At 36.3% G+C, this 18,786-nt stretch overlaps 1 protein-coding gene across 24 annotated transcripts in view; it reads left to right on the forward strand.

Moving 5' to 3' along the window:
- Positions 1-18,786, forward strand: part of EPB41 (erythrocyte membrane protein band 4.1) — a 199,626-nt gene that overhangs the window by 157,708 nt on the left and 23,132 nt on the right. For 9 of the 24 annotated variants that reach the window (XM_053210140.1, XM_053210142.1, XM_053210132.1 and 6 more), the window contains 2 exons: positions 33-209; positions 1,957-2,007. In XM_053210140.1, the coding sequence (XP_053066115.1) occupies positions 33-209; positions 1,957-2,007 (228 nt within the window). Of the gene's footprint in view, positions 1-32; positions 210-1,956; positions 2,008-2,388; positions 2,627-3,340; positions 6,173-18,786 lie in introns of those variants that run through there. The other 15 variants (XM_053210155.1, XM_053210129.1, XM_027059875.2 and 12 more) reach the window with 8 other exon arrangements.

Genomic DNA, 18,786 nt, shown 5'->3' on the forward strand with positions numbered 1-18,786 from the left:
ATTGTTTTGCATCTTTGTCCTTTCAACTATAGGATTTAGACAAAAGTCAAGAAGAGATAAAAAAACATCATGCCAGCATCAGTGAGCTGAAAAAGAACTTTATGGAATCTGTACCAGAACCACGGCCTAGTGAATGGGATAAACGCTTATCCACTCACTCCCCATTCCGAACACTTAACATCAATGGGCAGCTTCCCACAGGAGAAGGAGTGAGTACTTTGTCCATGTGACCACTTGTGAGAATGAATGAAATAAATGTTTTTGTGTATTAATGTTCTGTATCTGAAAGTAAGTTTAGAGCTGAAATTTGGTTTTGATTCTTTACCAGTTCATTGCAGCTTTAAGGCATGCATAATCAAACACTTGTTTTTTAAGTCCTGTGGGCTACCCAGTGGAATTATAGGAGCCATTAGAACTACCATTAGATGATCAGACTCTTGAGAACTCTCTCCTTCTGGCTAGTGTGTGTTTACAAATTGACCATAAGCCAGTGGAACTTTATGTTCAAACTGTGCCTCCAAGGACCAGAGAGTTTACTAAATTTAGTAAGGTCAAAATTGGAACAGGATAAACATTTTTTTAAAACTTTATTTGAACATTTGCACAACTTAAAAATGTCTGGAATGGTTGACCACAATTATATAATGAACCAAGGAGGCCCCTAAGCCAGAGAATGCAGAATACCACATATTAGTGATTGTATTTCAATTTTAGAAAAACCGTTGATGATTTATTTTATCTTTATGAGTCACATCAAACTTTTAACACATTGTTTTATAAGATAATCACAAGTAGAAGAAGTCAGAGACACCTTTGGGAGGCTGTTCTTTTTGTGTTATTGTTGTCATTACCTATCTTAGAAATCCTACACTTGACTAAATAAATCTGTGAAATGGAATATCTTAAAAGTTACCTTAAGCATGTATTTAAAAATTCTCTACTTAATCTTTAGCCTATTCAGGTTAATATTTATATAAATAGTCACAATGACTTAATGAGTGGTTATGATGATTTTTAAAATTATATGCTTGCTTTTTGCCAAAAGCAGTAGCAATTCTAGTTAAAGGTAGTGATGTCTTAATACCTTTAAAAAAAAAAAACCTTGTTTTTATATTCAGAATTCATGGTAAACTATCCACGTTTGTCTAGTTTCTGGAACTGGAGAAGATGATAAAAATTGTCTCACGAAGGGTACTTTTTATATTTTTCAAAATGCGATTGGAATTGGCTAACAATTCACCAAGACTGGAGAATTCCCGAATATGGGTAGCTGGTTACTGGGGGTGACAGGATGCCGTTGTCCTTATTCATTGTCCTCTCTGCCTCCATTCCCTGATATAAATGGACATCCGTTTTGTATCCTAAATCTAGATAATGTACCCTGAACTAAGACAATGACTCTGCTTTCTACAAACCTAGATACCAGGAGAAATGTCTTGTTGCTATCATGCCTGGTTAACCCTCTCTGTAAACCATAACTGCATATTTTCTAGAAGTTTTCTTTTTGACTCTGTGGAAATAATAAAAGATGCTCAATTACTTCAAAAAAGTAACTTACTACTCTCTTGGATTAAGTTTGGTAAATTTGAATCAGTCTCCATTTCCAGAAAGCATCTTATATCTTAATAAAACCCTCCAGAAATCACCTCAGGGCTGGTTGGAAATGGATTCATTCTGTGGATTTAAAGAAAGGACTTGTTATAAGTTAGATTAGTGGGGAGTATTTGAGCCACTTTAGCTCTTATGTATATTACTCCTCTAAAGGAATAACAGAATAAATAAGAACTGTACTATGATAACCTTTTATATAGGATAACTCCACTTTCTGGCATATCTTACTTTTTCTTTAATAATTAGGGCGATATTTCTGTTCTCTGGGGATACCTCTTCCGTCTTTGGCAGCATTGTTGTTGCATTGCAAGGCTACTGAATTTTATGTAATTTGTGTATGACCAGGTGAAGAAAATCTCTGTCCTTCCCTCGGAAAGAAAGGTTGGTGGGCCAGAGGTAAAGCTGCTGTTATGACTTGTGCTTCTTAGTCCGAATTTGCTCTTGTCATGGCACTAAGCAGATAATCCCCAGAACTGAACAGCAGTTGCTGAGTAATTTTTTTTCTTTTGGCTCTACTAGTAAATTCACACCCCCACTGCCGTTTGACCTAACACATAACATTTCCACGGCTGCAGCTTTTGCAGCTTTCAATTTGCTTATTTCGGCGCATGGCTGGTTGAAAAGCTGCATGAAGATGTAAATATGTATTCGGAGAGAAAATGAATTTAATTGTACCCTATTCTTTTTATGTTGTCTTTCTTCTCCCTCTTTATTTTCTTTGGAAAATCATTATAATTTTGCATCCTTTCTTTTCCTTTTTTCTTTTTTGCTGACCAGTCCCCCAGCTACTTTCTCCCTGATACATATCACTTAGGGGTGTGCAAAGAACCTGTGTCGAAATTCCAAACTGACCAGAGAAGACTGGCCCAACTGAGAGAGCTTAGAGCCAAGTTTTTTCTTTCATAGATAATATCTGTCTTGAGTAGATGGCAGAGCACAGAAATTGTGGGGGGGAGAAAACTTCTTAATTGGACAGTTGGAAAAGACAACTTACCTTAAAAGTGTCAAAAGTACTTGCTTAATGTGATGTATAAACCTTCACGATGATTGTTATCACTGTTATTTTTAATCATGATTCTGCAAGAGGGGGAGGGAGTTTACAGTTGTTGAGATTTGGGGGGGGGGTTATTTGTTTTTGGTAGACCTTGGAGGCACATATAAACTTTTATACTTTTGTTTTTCTTTTGCAATCTTTAAAATGTATGGGATTAAGATTTTTATTGCTTTGAGCAAAAGCTAATCGCCACGTTGAATGAACTGTTAGAGCTTTTTAAGTCTGTGTGAAGAGGTATGAGGATAACTTTTTATATTCTGCCATTCTATTTGTAATAAAAGTAACTTTTCTGATGGCGAAAAGAATGCTTCATTATTGGCTTTGCCCAATTGATCTAAGAAAAACTGGCAGCACTAAAATAATGCAAAATGACCCAAAATTCCTATGAGTATCCTTGAAGCCTCAAGGAACAAATACTATAACTAAATAAGTCAAGTAATTCCTTGAACTTTCAGGACTTCTAATGTGCATTCATTCAAAAAATGATCTATGGAGTACTCTCCTGTGTTATGGAAACTTTGCTGGGATAAATTGCCCAAGTAAAGTGAAATAAAGAGTGTCCATAAGATTTTCCCCAATCCTTTGCACATCCCCAAGTATCATTTTTGAGCATTTTTCCATCTGTCATTTTGTTCATCTTTCTCTGTCTTTCTTGATCTTCTACCGTGAAAGCAGACACAGGAACGTGCTCTGTTAGTGCAGGATGAAGAGAAAATTAAAAGGCAAGAGAGATCTACTGAGAGAGCCTTGCCCCAGCAAGAAAATGAAGAAATTCTTCCCAAGGTTTCTATTCCAATCCCTGAGGATCACAAGCCTCTCAAAAAGTGCCGCCTCTACTCTAGTACTTTCCCATCACCTCGTATTCCTTTCATGATGTCTTTTCTCGTGATTCTTGCGTTGGCTGTTTGGTGGTTGGTCTTTCTGTGATCGGAAGACAGGGTGCTCATCTGAAATGTCAAGACTAAAACTACTGAACTTTTGTTGTTTGCTTCTACTGTGTTGTCTCCTGTATGATGCCCTCTGATCTTGATAGTTCACTGTCCTAGGGGAGCTCTTTGTGATCATTTTTCTGTCAATAAAATGTTACTCTTTGTAGAATATGTATTGTGGGGCACAAAGGAGTAGCAATGGATTGCCCAAGCCAGCTTTCCTCACTGATATTTAACAAGTTTAGACAAATCAGATTTAAGCATATGACAGTTGGTACTTTCCCCCAAAGCTTTAACTCTTATCCTGCATGTTCTTATTGTTTACTGTTGGTGTCCTCCTCTTCAGTGTTTCACGCAAAGCAGGATACTCTGTAGAAACATTGGATGGAATATTTCCTAATCTTCTATAGTCATTTATATGGCATGGCCTCTGTAGTTTAAGGAAAAAATTCAACTTGCTAATTTTTCAAAAGCCTTAAAATGATACATTTTAACCTATGAATCCATAACCACTCCTTTTCTTGAGATATCAAACCAGTATATACAAAGGCCCTTTTTGGAAAAGGGCTTTTGACTTCTGTGGCCTTCTTATGTGTATTTCTGAGATGTACAGAGAAAAACAACTCTATCCTGCCTGGTGTATAGAAGGTATCTGCAAAGGTTAAACGCCAGCTTTTCACAAGTAGAATGTTGTTGGTTTAAGGAAAATGGTGCTGGTGCCCCTTAGCCTCCAGCCAGGGCTGAATTTCCAGACCACTCTACCCATCTTTAAAAGTCCTGGGATACAGATTTATTCAAGATCTGTACATAAATATGCCTTTCTCTGAATTAAAATGTTGTGTTACTTCTTTACAACTTAAGTAATTATATTGCTAGAAGCAATACTTAGCCATTATAGTAAGTTTAAAATATATATTGATATATTCCGTTTTCCTGATAGACCTCAGACCTGTTTATTCCTACATTTGTGTTGAAATCAACTGTTTTTAATTGATGGCCTTGTGAGCTAAAATTCTATCGTGACAAGTATGTGTCCTCTGTTTGCATGTTGATCTTCAAGGCTTCCCTGAAGTAAATATGAGTGTGCTCTGTCTTCACAACATAGCTCGGATACCTAACCTGTTATTTTTTGCCTCCGTATTAATGATATCTTCTTGCATGTAGCTTACTTTTTATGGCACTTGAATGTACCAATATGGATAATTTGATTCATGTTGTCACAAATCTTTGTTTTGAAATCTGAGTTCATGAGGTTATCAAACTGAGATTTTTGCACTTTGTTTATACTTCTCAACACTTTTTAATTGATGAAACTTCTAAACAAGACTTTCTGTTTTTAAGATGATGGCTTCTTAGAGCAAAAAAAGAGAGAACACTAATGCCAAGAATCTTTTGTCCTTCAACACCCACCACTATTCTATTTTCTCTGGAAACATGTAGAAATAATTCTCTGGTATTTTCCTAAAAACTGCAACTCTATCGTTACAGGCTTTCCCCCCAAAATGGGAAAAGAAGTAAGGAGCAGGTTAAATTTTAAAATGTGTTATGGGTGTGTATCTTTCATGTCACAGGCTATGTCTGTTTATAACAAATATTTTGGAACTAAGCATATTTCTTGATTCACTCATAAGAAAAGAGAGACTTCAAATCAGCCTGACACATTGCACAACTATCCTCGAACACAGAAAGTGATAATCATAAGTACTCCCCTTTATCTGTGAAATAGAAATATAAGAGCTTTCCTAATGAAATAACAAAACTATAACATTGGGTAGAGTCTTTTAAAATTTTTTCGAGGAACTGAAAAGGAAATAATCAGAATTTTATTGATACTTTTATAACTGTTTAAGATTATATTTCCAGTTTTCATCCTGGTACACAGTTTGTTATTAATTATTATTGTAAACTTCACCTTGGATTTTCTTTCCCTTTGTTTTAGAGCTGTTCCAAATCCATTCAAAGTCTAGTGTAAGCCAATAGTATTTTTCAGTTTCCTGAAGTGCAGCGGGAATCCTCAGAGATTCTTACTGATAGATAAAAGAGAGGCCCTTTCTTTTATTAATAGGATAAGAATGGTTGGGAGGAGAAGGGCCAAGCCTTTGTATTGGATTAAGCTGGTCAGTGCAGGTTCAAAAGATGTATCGATCACAGTTATCAAAGGAAAAATAGTAGACATTACAGCTTTGTGTTAACTAACATTAATACTGTTGAAATTTGTAACAAAGCTGTGTAAGACTAGTCTTTCTTTCCTTCTCACATCTCATTCCATTCTCAATACCAGAGACAGATACAAATAACTGTGTATTGGTTTTATCCTGGGTCAGCTTCTTAATGGCTGGTTGATAAATGAAAAACAATTCTGGGCGGGGGGGGGTGGCGCCTGGGTGGCTGAGTCAGTTAAGCGTCCAACTCTTGATTTTGGCTCAGGTCATAATCTCACAGTTTGTGAGATCGAGCCCTGTGTCGGGCTCTGCACTGACAGTGCGGAGTCTGCTTGAGATTCTCTCTCCCTCTCTCTCTGCCCCTTCCCTGCTCACTCATGCATGCTCTCTTTCTTTCTCAAAAATAAATAAATAAACTTAAACAAAAAAAAAAAAACCAACAAACAATTTGTACTAAAGGCATCAATGCAGACCAGTAAAAAAATCTTCATTGTTTTTTGTTTTGTTGTTTTTGTTTTTGTTTTTTGCCTTGGTTTTGCTTTTAATCATTTTCTCGGGTGACTCTGAAAAGTTCACTTAACTACTTGGTGCCCAGATTTCCACCTTGTAACACAGAGACAAACCTACCTCATGAGAATGAATCTGTAATATGTTCCAGGAACCAAAAGCTCTGGTTATTGTTCATTTCTTGATCTTTTGTGGATTGGCAAGATAGAAACTTAAAAACAAACAGACATTAACTTTTTGGAATTTTTCATATGAAAGCAAGCAGCTAAATAGCTGTGTTGATTTCCATCTACTTTCTACTGATATTTGACCAAGTATTAAAACTATTAAAGGTAAAAATGTCTTTTCAAATTCATCATACTCTTAAGCAATTCATCTTATCATTATGGAATTCTTACAGTGGACCAAACTGGAAAATAAACCCTGTATCAATCTTTTAGCCATTTTCTTGTGCTAACACTTAGAATACAAAGGAGATTCAGTTTGCATGGGTCAATTTTACAGCATGTTTACATCTTTGGTAAAAGTTTTGAAGGGAGAAGATATTGACTCTGTTGGCTAATATTAGACTAGGGATCTTCTGTGGATTAGATTTCCATTTGTCATCCTAGATCCTAGTATATTTCTTTCTAGGCGTTTGAGGTCTGGTGATTTTTTAGATGGCATTACCGAGCAAAATTTATATGTGGGCTTTACCTAGTGATCATGTATTTACAAAAGGAAGACAGAAAATTCAAAAATAATTAGACACTTTCTCATTGTTGCTGTGTTTTTGTTTTGTTTTCTGGCCAAGAGTATTGAGTATTGTAAAGATATATAGAGGGGCGCCTGGGTGGCTCAGTCAGTTAAGCGTCTGACTTCAGCTCAGGTCATGATCTCACAGTTCGTGAGTTCGAGCCCCGCGTCGGGCTCTGTGCTGACAGCTCAGAGCCTGGAGCCTGCTTTGGATTCTGTGTCTCCCTTTTTCTGCCCCACCCCTGCTTGTGCTCTGTCTCTGTCTCTCAAAAATGAATAAACATTAAAAACTTTTTTTGAAAAAAGATACGTAGAACTTCTCTACAGTTTCCCTGTATTCTTCATAGAAATTATAAAATCCAAACTTCTTTACAGCATTCTCTACCACACTGAGGAAGAAATCTTGCTTGTTTTCATTGCACTCAAACTAACCTTGTTGTTTGTAACTTTGGTACTAGAAATGGAAATGAGTTCTTATTCTCTATTATGCATGGCACATGGGATAACCGTATCTGCTTCCTGTACATTGTAGTGGATGGTGGATCAGTGAGTCTGCTCTCGTTTCTTGTTTCTGTTACCCCTCATGCCTTAGGATATCCTTCTTTACTGCAGCAGAGCATGATACAAACAAACATTGGTGTGGACCTGGGATGGGGCACTGGAAACGGTTAAGAAGGTATGGCTGTTAGAGCAAGGAAGCCACGTAAGGTTAGTCCAAAAGGGGAGCAGGGGTGGCTGTGATCAACAATTACAAATTCATGGAGGATTTCACTTCATAAATGAAATTCTTATCATACTAGAACTTGAAAGACAAAAAGAAGAGAAAGTCATTTATTACTCCCACAGGTCAGAAATACAAGCTAAAAGCTAAATAACTTTAAACATAGCCTAACTAAATGTATGGGTGACAGATCGTTGAGGAAGTGTATGCTTTAGGAACGCTTTTCTAATCTTTTGTGATTGATATCCTAGAGCATAGCCTTCCCCTTTATCATAGAATCCTATTTGCAGTAGTTAGAATAAATCTAACATGCCAAAGATTAAAGGGCAGGAGAAAAGCATGAGTCCCAACCATCTCTCAGGTCCCCCCCCCACCCACACAAGTTATTAAAGGGTGCAGTTGAGTCTCTCATTTTCCCCTCTACTGTCTCTTAAAGAAGAGTCTCCATATGTATAGGATCCTATCTCAGTAAAACACAGAGAATAAGAATTAAGGGGAAAACATGGTTACTGCTATCCATTTATTCTTTGCACACTAGGACAATGTATGGCACAGATGCAAAGAGGCAGAGTTATCAGAATTTTGGGGTTGGATAAGCCCCTAATGCAACTCCTCTCCACCACAATGCTTGACTCTTCTGTACAATATCACTTAGGGATTTAAAGACCCTTTATAGGCCAAGTGGTCACTAGCCTGTCATTCAGTGTCTCCTAAGACATAGCATACTACATCTTTGGACCTAATCTGATTTTTGCATATAAGTCATTCTTATATTAACTCAAAATCCATTTCCCTATAGCTTTCATTTCTTGGCCCTGAATGGAGGCATCCTGAAGAATTTTCCATCTTCCACATTATAAGCTCTTCACATAGTTAAGACTCTCATGTAGGAGATTAATCATAGTTCTTGCCCTCAGATAACATACCATCTGATATCCAGATCTGTCCCAATATTCCTCCTAACATTTATCCTCCTTTATCCTTTCTTGTTCTCGCTGCCCTTGTTTTATCAGCTCTTTTTGCTTTCTGGTCCGTTGCCCATAGGTTACTCCCCTGTGGTTTATTCATCTTAGGTTCTTACTTGCCATCTCTCTTAAAAAGAACATTTTGAAATTTCCTAGAAATCCCAGCTTCACAGATGATACAGGCACGTGGGATTTAAAAAAAATTTTTTAGATAAAAGAGCGAGGGTATGATAGTTTTGTAGCTTTGGAAACGTCTTGTAGCCCAGTCTCTACTGACAAGACAGAATCACTATTCTGTTTCGAAGAAGCATACCGCCTACATCGTAAGTTTGTTTGCCTTCTCTGACAGCCTGACTAATCTTTACATACTTCGGCACCCCCATGTGTTTTGATTTATACCAGTGTGACATAAAAAACTTATGGAAACTTACTTTCTGTTTAGCATTCTGATCATGGCTTAGATCCCCACCAGAAAAAGTGGTATGAAAAATTTGAAATTGGGGCGCCTGGGTGGCGCAGTCGGTTAAGCGTCCGACTTCAGCCAGGTCACGATCTCGCGGTCCGTGAGTTCGAGCCCCGCATCAGGCTCTGGGCTGATGGCTTGGGGCCTGGAGCCTGTTTCCGATTCTGTGTCTCTCTCTCTCTCTGCCCCTCCCCCATTCATGCTCTGTCTCTCTCTGTCCCAAAAATAAAAAAAAAAAGAAAAAAAAAAGAAAAATTTGAGATTTTGTTAATCCATCTCTTTTAGCTTGTCCCCGTCTCCTTAAAACTGTGAGATTCTCAAAGGTGAGAGGCCTTGTTTTATTCATCTTTGTTTGCCAATCTACCACCTTTGTATCTCAAGATACATAGCAAATAATTAAAATTATTAAATTGAATTAAATGATTAGTCACAAATGGTAATGGATAAGCTTTAACTTTTCATTTAGAATTTCTTATATTGGGACACAAATTTGTGCCAAATTAATCACCATATTCCTAATTAGTATATGCAGGTAGCCCCCCCAAAAACCATATTTGGTCCAAAATCCACTATCTCTCTTATTAATCCTATAGTGGGGTCTGTGGTTTATGCAAAGAATCTACATTTACCTCTATTGTAGGTATCAGTCTGTCTTGTTAATGTCTTGTAACTTGGTTCAATTAAAAGCTCTTATCCATTTACCAAAGGTAATAAATTTTCCCTATAGAAGGTATCATTGAGACTGGGTGCTTGTTTGTATGTATAAATTCATCTTGGAGTGTGATACCATAAAGGGAACCTGTTGACAATTTGTGTTTATCTAAAATGCCTTGCAGAGAACAATTTGACACATTTTTCTTCTGTTTTCCATGGTATAAAAACACCGAATGTATCAAACTCTTGTGATCTCAAGGGTTTTTTACATCAGGTAGACCAGGAGTTGACAAACTTTTTCTATAAAGGTCAGATAATAAATATTTTAGGCTTTGTAGGCCATATAGTCACTGTCATAACTACTCACCTTTGCCATTGTACAGTGAAAGCAGCATAAACAATAAACAAATGAACGTAAATGTGTTCCAATCAGACTTTACATATGGACGCTGAAATTTGAATTTCATACGATTTTTATGTGTCACTAAGTATCATTCTATGTTTTCCAAGCCATTTAAAAATATAAAACCATTCTTTGCTCATAGAAATATAAAAACAAGGAGAGGGCTGGATTTGGACTGTTGGGTGTAGTTGGCTGACCCCTGATATTGGTCTAGAGAACCAGAGAACTGATTAATTTATTCTTTCTGCCTTTGTACTGTTTGAAGAGCTGTAGATGCGATCTTAGTGTCTTCATTCAGTATTGAAATACTTTTGGTCTTTTTTGTGACTGGAAATGGAAAACAAAAGGCAAGGCATCTGTTCCTATTTATTGGGTAGTCGGGATGCACCAGAACTGTAATCAAACATATCTGTAACCCCCACAACACCTCTGCCTTTCTCAGTTTTCCAGATTGTTCAATGTCAACTGTGCTCCTAATATATTTAGTGATGAATCCAGCTAACCCCTTTGTTTGGTTTGGTTTTTAAGGGTCTGCCTTCATTTTCCCCTAAGAGATAAAGAAACAATTCCCAAATTCATCTTCTCTTTAGACAGGTTTTAGAGATATCTAACAAACATGGTAAAGAAAGTGAAATGATTTTTCACTCTGGAGTTTTGGTACGCCTTAGTGTTTCAAGCAGTGGTATAAATTTAACGCTGGGAATTTAAGGAAAACATTTTAGAAGGGTTCCTCTTTCTAAATAAAGAGATTTCTCTAAGAGGAATCCCCCAATTCAGGATCTATTTGGGCAGTATTTATCAGTAAATGAGAATAAAATTAATTTATATTCTTTCGGAAATGTCTTTGCTTCCTAGTTGACATGGACATGATTGTGTCAAAGATTCCTTGATCTGTGGTTAGCTTTGGGAGGTGCTTTCTAATAAATCGGTGCACTTATGTTCCCTTCAGTTCCCTGGTCCAGGATGCATTAGCTGTGATACTAAGCTAAATAGTCTATCCATTAGCAGTTCAGCAGGATATTTAAGCCTAAAGAAATCTGCTAAGAACTTCTCTTTTGGAACGTTTTCTTTGATATTTTTCTCACGTTATTTGCTCTTAGTATGTAAATTTATCATGAATAAATCTTATTGAAAATCTGATTCTGGTTGATAGTAGTCATTAAGGAAATAGGAGCCAGCAAGGCAGTACATAGTCCCACTACCAAAAAAAAAAAAAAAAAAAAAAAAGGAAAAGGAAAAGGAACCTCTGTTTTAGGGGATCTGCAAGAAATACTGTCAGCTAGTCTTTCTAGAAAAGTTCCCTTGTTTTTCTGTATTTTCACTCTTCTCTGTGTCCCAGGAATTGTATTTTGCTCAGTCCTAAAGCAGAGATAACCTTGGCATGTGTTCAGTTCTCAGAATATTAATGTTTTAAACCAACTTGGAACTCATTTGACTTATTTATACCAAGTTTTAAAAATAACTTTTTTTAACCGTCTTAATCAGTCACTACAACACATGTAATTGTCGCATTTGTTAGAAGCATTTTTAATATGCTGAGTTTGTCTTTTGTTTTTTCAAAAAGCACTCTACAAATTAGTGGTTATTAACCATCCAGTACTGCCACTGTGATCCTAGTGAAGGGCGGAGAATGGAGTGGGAATGGATATGTGGGTGTGCGGAGAGCTTGCTCCTGTGATGTGGAATTGACAGAAGGTATACCGCTTTGTCTTTCACTTCACCTTGGGTAAACCTTATCTCTTATGTTACTTTCAGTCCTAGATTCTACTGTATTATCCAGGTAATTACTGAAAACCAACACTCCACATTTTGAAGTGGTCTGTTTACCAGCTTGAAGTATGTGCTTGTGGCCATGTTTGAGTAGTATAAAAATTTCAAAGTGTTTCTTCAAAGCATGTTCTTTTTAGGAATTTGTTGAAAATGTTAACATGGAAAGTCATTTTCATTATTATAGGATTTTTCAGGGAGAGAAAGCACAGCTAGTTAATATCTAATTAGAGTTTTCTGTTGTACTTAGTTCTGTGGAATCAAGATGCTGTTTTCTAGATGTTAAATTGGAGCATAATGTGTTTCTTAAGTGTTTATCATGCCTTTAATAATTTTTGGAATTGGGACTTCTGAGAAATCCTGCCAAATATATTTAATTGTGTTCCATACTAAATGATCAGAGTTTTTGTACTGGTTATAACTTCTTCCTCTTCATCTCCATTTCTCTATCTCAGCTCTTCTTAGTATAATGAAATAAAATTGACCAACCAAAGGCTTCTGGTCTCCTAGACATGTTTAGTATAATTTTTAATACTTGCTGAAAACTTTGACTTCTATAGCTCTATTCAGGTTTGAGAACACTCATTTGATCTGTGGAGTCCTTGCTGGTGAGTGCAGTGTTAAGGCAAAATTTTCTATTACCTAATAGTTAAAATTTTGCATCAGGCATTGATTTTGAAGCTGTTTGCTTTTACAGTCACCTTTTCTGGGGATAATCTAATAACAGCACTATTAAGGAAATAATAAAAACTATGTTTGAAGGATCATTGTTATTGGCAATTTCATTTGCTGGCATTTGTGAGAGGCTGCGTTACGGAGTGATTTTCTTATAATAAGCAGTTTTACCAACTGTAATTTAATAAAGGCCAACTTCTCCTAAGTAAGCTCCTTTATCCAGATATAATCTTTATATGCCAGAGAATAGCAATGGACCATGAAAATGACTCAAATTTTGTGGAGAAGCTAGTGAGCACTACAAGGATGTATTTCTAGCTAGGGACCAATAGCATACAAACCTTATTTAAAAAAAAAAAGTGGGGGTGGATATAGCCAAGAGAGAAAATTTAGAATGAAGAGAAATGTATTGCAAGATAAAGAATGGCACACTAGGGAGGAAAGATAGAATTTTAAAATCATCTTTTGCTAGCCACATGGTTACTCTGTTGTTAGTTTATCCCCATCCTGAGTGTTTGTGATTCTAATGTCCTTTTTCAAACTATCAGTTGGCCTGAATTTTCCACTGAAAATGTACCAAAACTATTATTTATGAGGCTTTTTGGGGGTTGGGGAGGCAGCAGATGATTTTTTTTTTTGGTGAATTTTGTTCTTTCTTCATTTGTTTCCTTTTTTGGCTGAAGAATGGGCTATTGCTGCTTGACTTGTCATCTTTATGTGCTGTTTACACATGACTTTTACAAAAGAAGCTATTACCACATCTGATTTATCTCTTATTGCAAGTGCCCATGTAAAAGCATTTGTTTTAACAAATTTTTTTAATCACCAGGTTGATGTTCCAACTGATTATTATACAACCATAGGAAAGACTGATATTATTAATTTTCAAAAAAGGAATAAGATTACAAATATTGATACAAAATTAATGTATAAAGATATATGTTTTGTTTTTTAGTGCTTTTCCCCAAGGCATTTAAAGCATTCTTTGCTGAAACATAAACTTGCCATGTTTTGTTAAAGAGAAGAATGTAGAAACAAAGCACTCGCAATTAACTGATCTTATCAGGGTTGGATTCTACATTTTTTAGTTTGCATGTTGCAGACCATTTGGGGGTATTATTTAAATAGACTGTTGATACGTTAAGTGACTGTAATATTTATTGTTTACTTTAGTAAAGAACCAGGAGCTGGACTCTACTGCTGGGTATCTTCCTTCTGTGCTTAGCAAGATAACCTCGATTCCTGCTGGTTCTGTGGGCATTTGCAGTGCAAAGCATTTCTTACTGGGTTTGCAAAGCAAGGGTAATGTGCTGTGTGGGTGTATGTGTGTCTGTGCACAACTCTCTCCCTCATTCCTACTGCCACCTTCTGCTCACTCCCTTTTTCTTAACAAATTTATTTTTTTAATTATATAAATCTTATTAAAAAGTCTAACAAATATCCAAATCCCCTTTTTCTGTACAGAAACACTAATAAAAGTTTAATGTATTAACTTTCCCCGAGGTATTTGCATTTGAACAGGCCACAAAGTCACTGCAAAGATGGTAACAGTACAGAACTGGTCATATCATTAAGTAGTATATACAGGGCCAGTCCCATAACTCTGTTTACTTGATGGAATGGTAAAATAGAGGGGCCCCTGGCTGGCTAAGTCTGTGGCGCATGCAACTCTTGATCTCGGGGTTGTGAGTTGGATCCCCACCTTAGGTGTAGAGATTACTTAAAAAATTAAAAAACAAAAAACAAAAAACAAAAACACAAACCAATGAAGAGAATGTGAAAACCAAAAGTAAGTTAATAGATGTGGTGGATTTAGGATTCCATTGTGTAAAATGACTATGGAGATAGTACGCTAAATCTTAGACTCTTTATACAAAAAATTTAATGATTTCAGGAAGCAAAATATGTGGGTGGTAACATAGATACGATTTCGCCTTAGAAACAAAGTAAATCTGGGGCGCCTGGGTGGCTCAGTCGGTTGAGCGTCCGACTTCAGCTCAGGTCACGATCTCACGGTTCGTGAGTTCGAGCCCTGCGTCGGGCTCTGGGCTGATGGCTCAGAGCCTGGAGCCTGCTTCCGATTCTGTGTCTCTCTCTCTCTCTGCCCCTCCCCCATTCATGCTCTGTCTCTCTCTGTCTCAAAAAATAAATAAACATTAAAAAAAAATTAAAAAGAAACAAAGTAAATCTGTGAAGCTTTAAAATGGTTATAAATTTTGTGACTACTCAGACATGTTTTTCCTAATTTTCTTTCTTAACAGTATATATGTCAAAACTATTAAAAGTGGCCTATCTAGTGTTCTTCATGAGGACCTTGGCTCAGGAATATTTATTAAGTATTCTCGTTTTAATTCTTATATTCTATCACAATTTCTTTCTGCAAAATTCTATCTGGTGATGTTCTGTAAAGTATTAGGAGAACCTGGCTGAGAACTTGGTAAGTGGAAAGAAGACCAGCCTTAGTTAAATCTATAGGGTTGGCCCACTCAGGTGCTCAAGAAACACTTCCATGTAGGCACTAGGTGTCTTTATTGCTCTGGTTCATGTTTCTTTGCAAAAAGTAATGTTTTAAGAAATATAGTACAAAGACAAATAGTATCTAGTGTTTGCCTATCACTTCATTTTGAACACTGTACAGTGAACCTTCATAGTAACCATAACAGTGATGTTCTTGCTTCACAAGATGAAACTGAGTCTCAGAGGTTGAGACATCTGCCCAAGAACAAGCAGTTTGTGAGCGAAAGAAAGAGCTAGAACCCAGGTCTTCACTGTTATAGTCCAGTGACATTCTGTCGTGCCACAGCTGTCTCCTAAGTCACTCAGTCCCCAAATGAAAATATGGTAAAAGTTACAGAGAGTGAATTAAGGGGAAGATTGGGATTTGTGAGACCTTGATGATTTATAAAACTGAGTATTAAAAATTGTTCTTGGGGCATGTGGGTGGCTTAGTTGGTTAGGCGTTCACTTCTTGATTTCTGCTCTCACGTTGGGCTCTGCACTGTGAGCTGCTTGGGATTCTCTCTCTCCTTCGCTCTCTGCCCTTCCTCCGCTCTTTCTCTCTCTCAAAAAAGAAAAGGTTAAAAAAATGGTTTGCAAAAAAGGAAATGGTTCTCTAAGATCCTTAAGCCGCTAATGAATTTATTTATTACTGCTGGATTCCGTTTATCTTAAGTTAAATCCCCTGGGTTGAGTCCTGCAGAATATCCCAGAACCTGAAACAGGATCTCTCTCAGTCTATATGAAACAAAAGATAAGGGTGAGAAGTGAGGCCTTACCTATTGTTGAGACCAGGATCTCAGGGCTTTATTTGGCCCTGGGGATAATCTGATTTCTGATATTAAAATCATTCAATAAAAAGAATTAAACTTTTAAAATTTGTTTATTTTTGAGAGAGAGAGAGAGCAAGCAGGCACAAGGGAGAGGCAGAGAGAGAGGGAGAGAGAGAATCCCAAAAAGGCTCTGCGCTGTCAGTGCAGAGCCCAACATGGAGTTTGATCCCAAGAACTGTGAGATCACAACCTGAGCCGAGATAGAATCGGATGCTTAACCGACTGAGCCACCCAAGCACCCCCAAGAATTAAACTTTTTAGAAGAAAATAATTAGTAGCTTCCTTTACATGTATACTGGGAATGTTTAGATAGATCAATAGCTTAAAGTCCCATTAATTAAATCAAAACTTTTGTGGAAGATCAGAAGAAAACTAGATTGGTATCCAGAAGCAAACAAACGAAAAACACTTCATTGTCAAACCAAATGACATTTTGTGACTCTAGTAATTATTTGTTCTTCATCAAAAAAAAAAAGTACCAATATTTTTGGTACTCTGTACTCGAGTCCCTAAGTATATTTATGTCAGTGTGAAACTCTTACTGATTTGTAGTGTTTGAGATTAAGATGGTGTTGGTAAAGTGTATTAACCAGGGTTATGCAATTTAGTGACAGAATTTGTATTTTGGTGTGGCTGGACTATGAAGAATTTTTTGCAGTTATTATTTGTGTTTCCTACTTACAATTTAGTCGATTCAATAAAGTAAAATGTCACCTCAGCATGTTAATGGCCCTCTCTTAAAATCTGTCTTGTATAATTTTAGTAAGTAAGAACACCCATATTTATTAGTCTATGCTGTCTATTTGAACATGCATATATATGAAGATAAAATTTTCACAGGTATTCTAAGGATAAATCTTTGGAAACATTGAATAGAATATTACGGAAAAGCATTTTTTTTGCAGACTTAAAATTAAACATGTATTGATTCCAAGGCTCTCATTAGAAGTTAGCTTTATAACTGACATGACTATTTTCTTCTTTCTTTCAGAAATTTTCTGCCAACTATCTAATTCTGTTTATGTGGGCTCAATAACATTACTGACTGGCTTATTTTGGTGCTTAGTGTAATATTATAATATCTAAGAATGCACCAAAAAATTAAAACACTGTAATTAAGCTTGAGACCAGCTCTGATAAAAGTTTGCCTTCTCCCCAGGGTTCCACCATTGCCACCACCATAAGACATATTATCTTATATAAATATATTTGACTGCCATCCATACATATCATTGTCAGTATCTTCATTCAACTAAATCTAAATACCCTAGAGATTGGATCACTTCTTTCTTTCATTTATCCGCAAATCACCTAAAAGTGTTTTCTCTTCTGAGATGGCAATTAAACAACTGCTTATTGAATTTGTTCAGTCATTCTGATGTCTTCTACTTGATTTCAGTAAAACAAGATTTAAGCCTGAAGTGCAGGGCCCTTAGACAAAAAAAGAAAAATATAGATCATTCTGATATGAAGAATCATAGTGTTGATTTGTAGTATATGTCACTAATCTAGAGTTACTGTTCAGATCAAGTTTTAGGATTCTTTGATTTTTAATATTTTATATTCCCAGTTGCTATCATGACTGGCAAGAGAATGATCATTTTTTTGCATGTCTTTACTGGTTTCAGAGGCAGGTTATCTAATAAGAAAATCTACTAAGGAATTAAATCACAGACATGACCATATTTTCATTCACATTCCTGAGAATATCCCTGTCATCCTTAAATCAGAAAACATTAAACAAAATATAATGAAGCTACACCTTAAATTTGAACTATTTCTTTTCCACCCAGATACATTAAGTCCACAGTCATTGACTGACTTTCAAAATCCACTTGCTAAATTACTAAGGTTTTATATTATATTCTCCTTATAAAAAAAAAGGTTTATATTAGTTACCAGTTGCTTACATTATCATTCTTTCCATTAATGACTTTTTCTTTTGGGAAACTGTTACGGTTTATTTTTAGTCGTTTTTCAAGGGTTGGAGGACATTAAGTATTTATCAGCACTTCATAAATTGATTACCAGACTCCATGTTTTGCAGATCATTTCATTATGGAGCCAAATACAAAAGGTTGCATAAGAAAATAATTTAGTAACATTTTTAATAATAAAAGTAATGCATATCATTTTAGAAAGGTTAGGAAGTATGAAAAAACACAAAGAGAAATTAAGTTATTTGCGATTCTTGGGGCACCTGGCTGGCTTAGTCGGTAGAGCATTCAACTCGATCTCGAGGTTGTTAGTTCAACCTCCACATTGGGCACAGAGCTTACTTTAAAAAAAAATTGGGGCGCCTGGGTGGCTCAGTCTGTTAAGCGTCCTACTTCAGCTTAGGTTATGATCCCGTGGCTTGTGAGTTCGAGCCCCACGTTGGGCTCTGTGCTGACAGCTCAGAGCCTGGAGCCTGCTTTGGATTCTGTCTCCCTCTCTCTCTGCTCCTCCCCTGTTCTCTCTCTCTCTCTCTGACTCTCTCTCAAAACTTAATAAACATTAAAAAAATTAAAAAAAATATTTGCAGTTCTACTGCTACTGATATTTAATATCCCTTGAAGTCTTTTTCATATGTTTAGTTATACACATAGGAAAATATAATTTTTATTTTTTATTTAAGGGGAGAGTTTCATCTTCATTCCAATATCTAATCATGGTCCTGACGTGAAAGTAGTCCCCTGAAATCACATGGCAAGGTTGGCAGTGATGGTCCTTATCTGTGTACCCAGGATTTTAATATATAGAAAGATAAAATGAGACAACAGCAGGTTCTTTTCTTCGTTTTAACACAGAAATGAAGTGTTTTTCCTTTGC

This window comes from Acinonyx jubatus, chromosome C1, assembly GCF_027475565.1.
Source record: "Acinonyx jubatus isolate Ajub_Pintada_27869175 chromosome C1, VMU_Ajub_asm_v1.0, whole genome shotgun sequence".
Classification (NCBI taxonomy): domain Eukaryota; kingdom Metazoa; phylum Chordata; class Mammalia; order Carnivora; family Felidae; genus Acinonyx; species Acinonyx jubatus.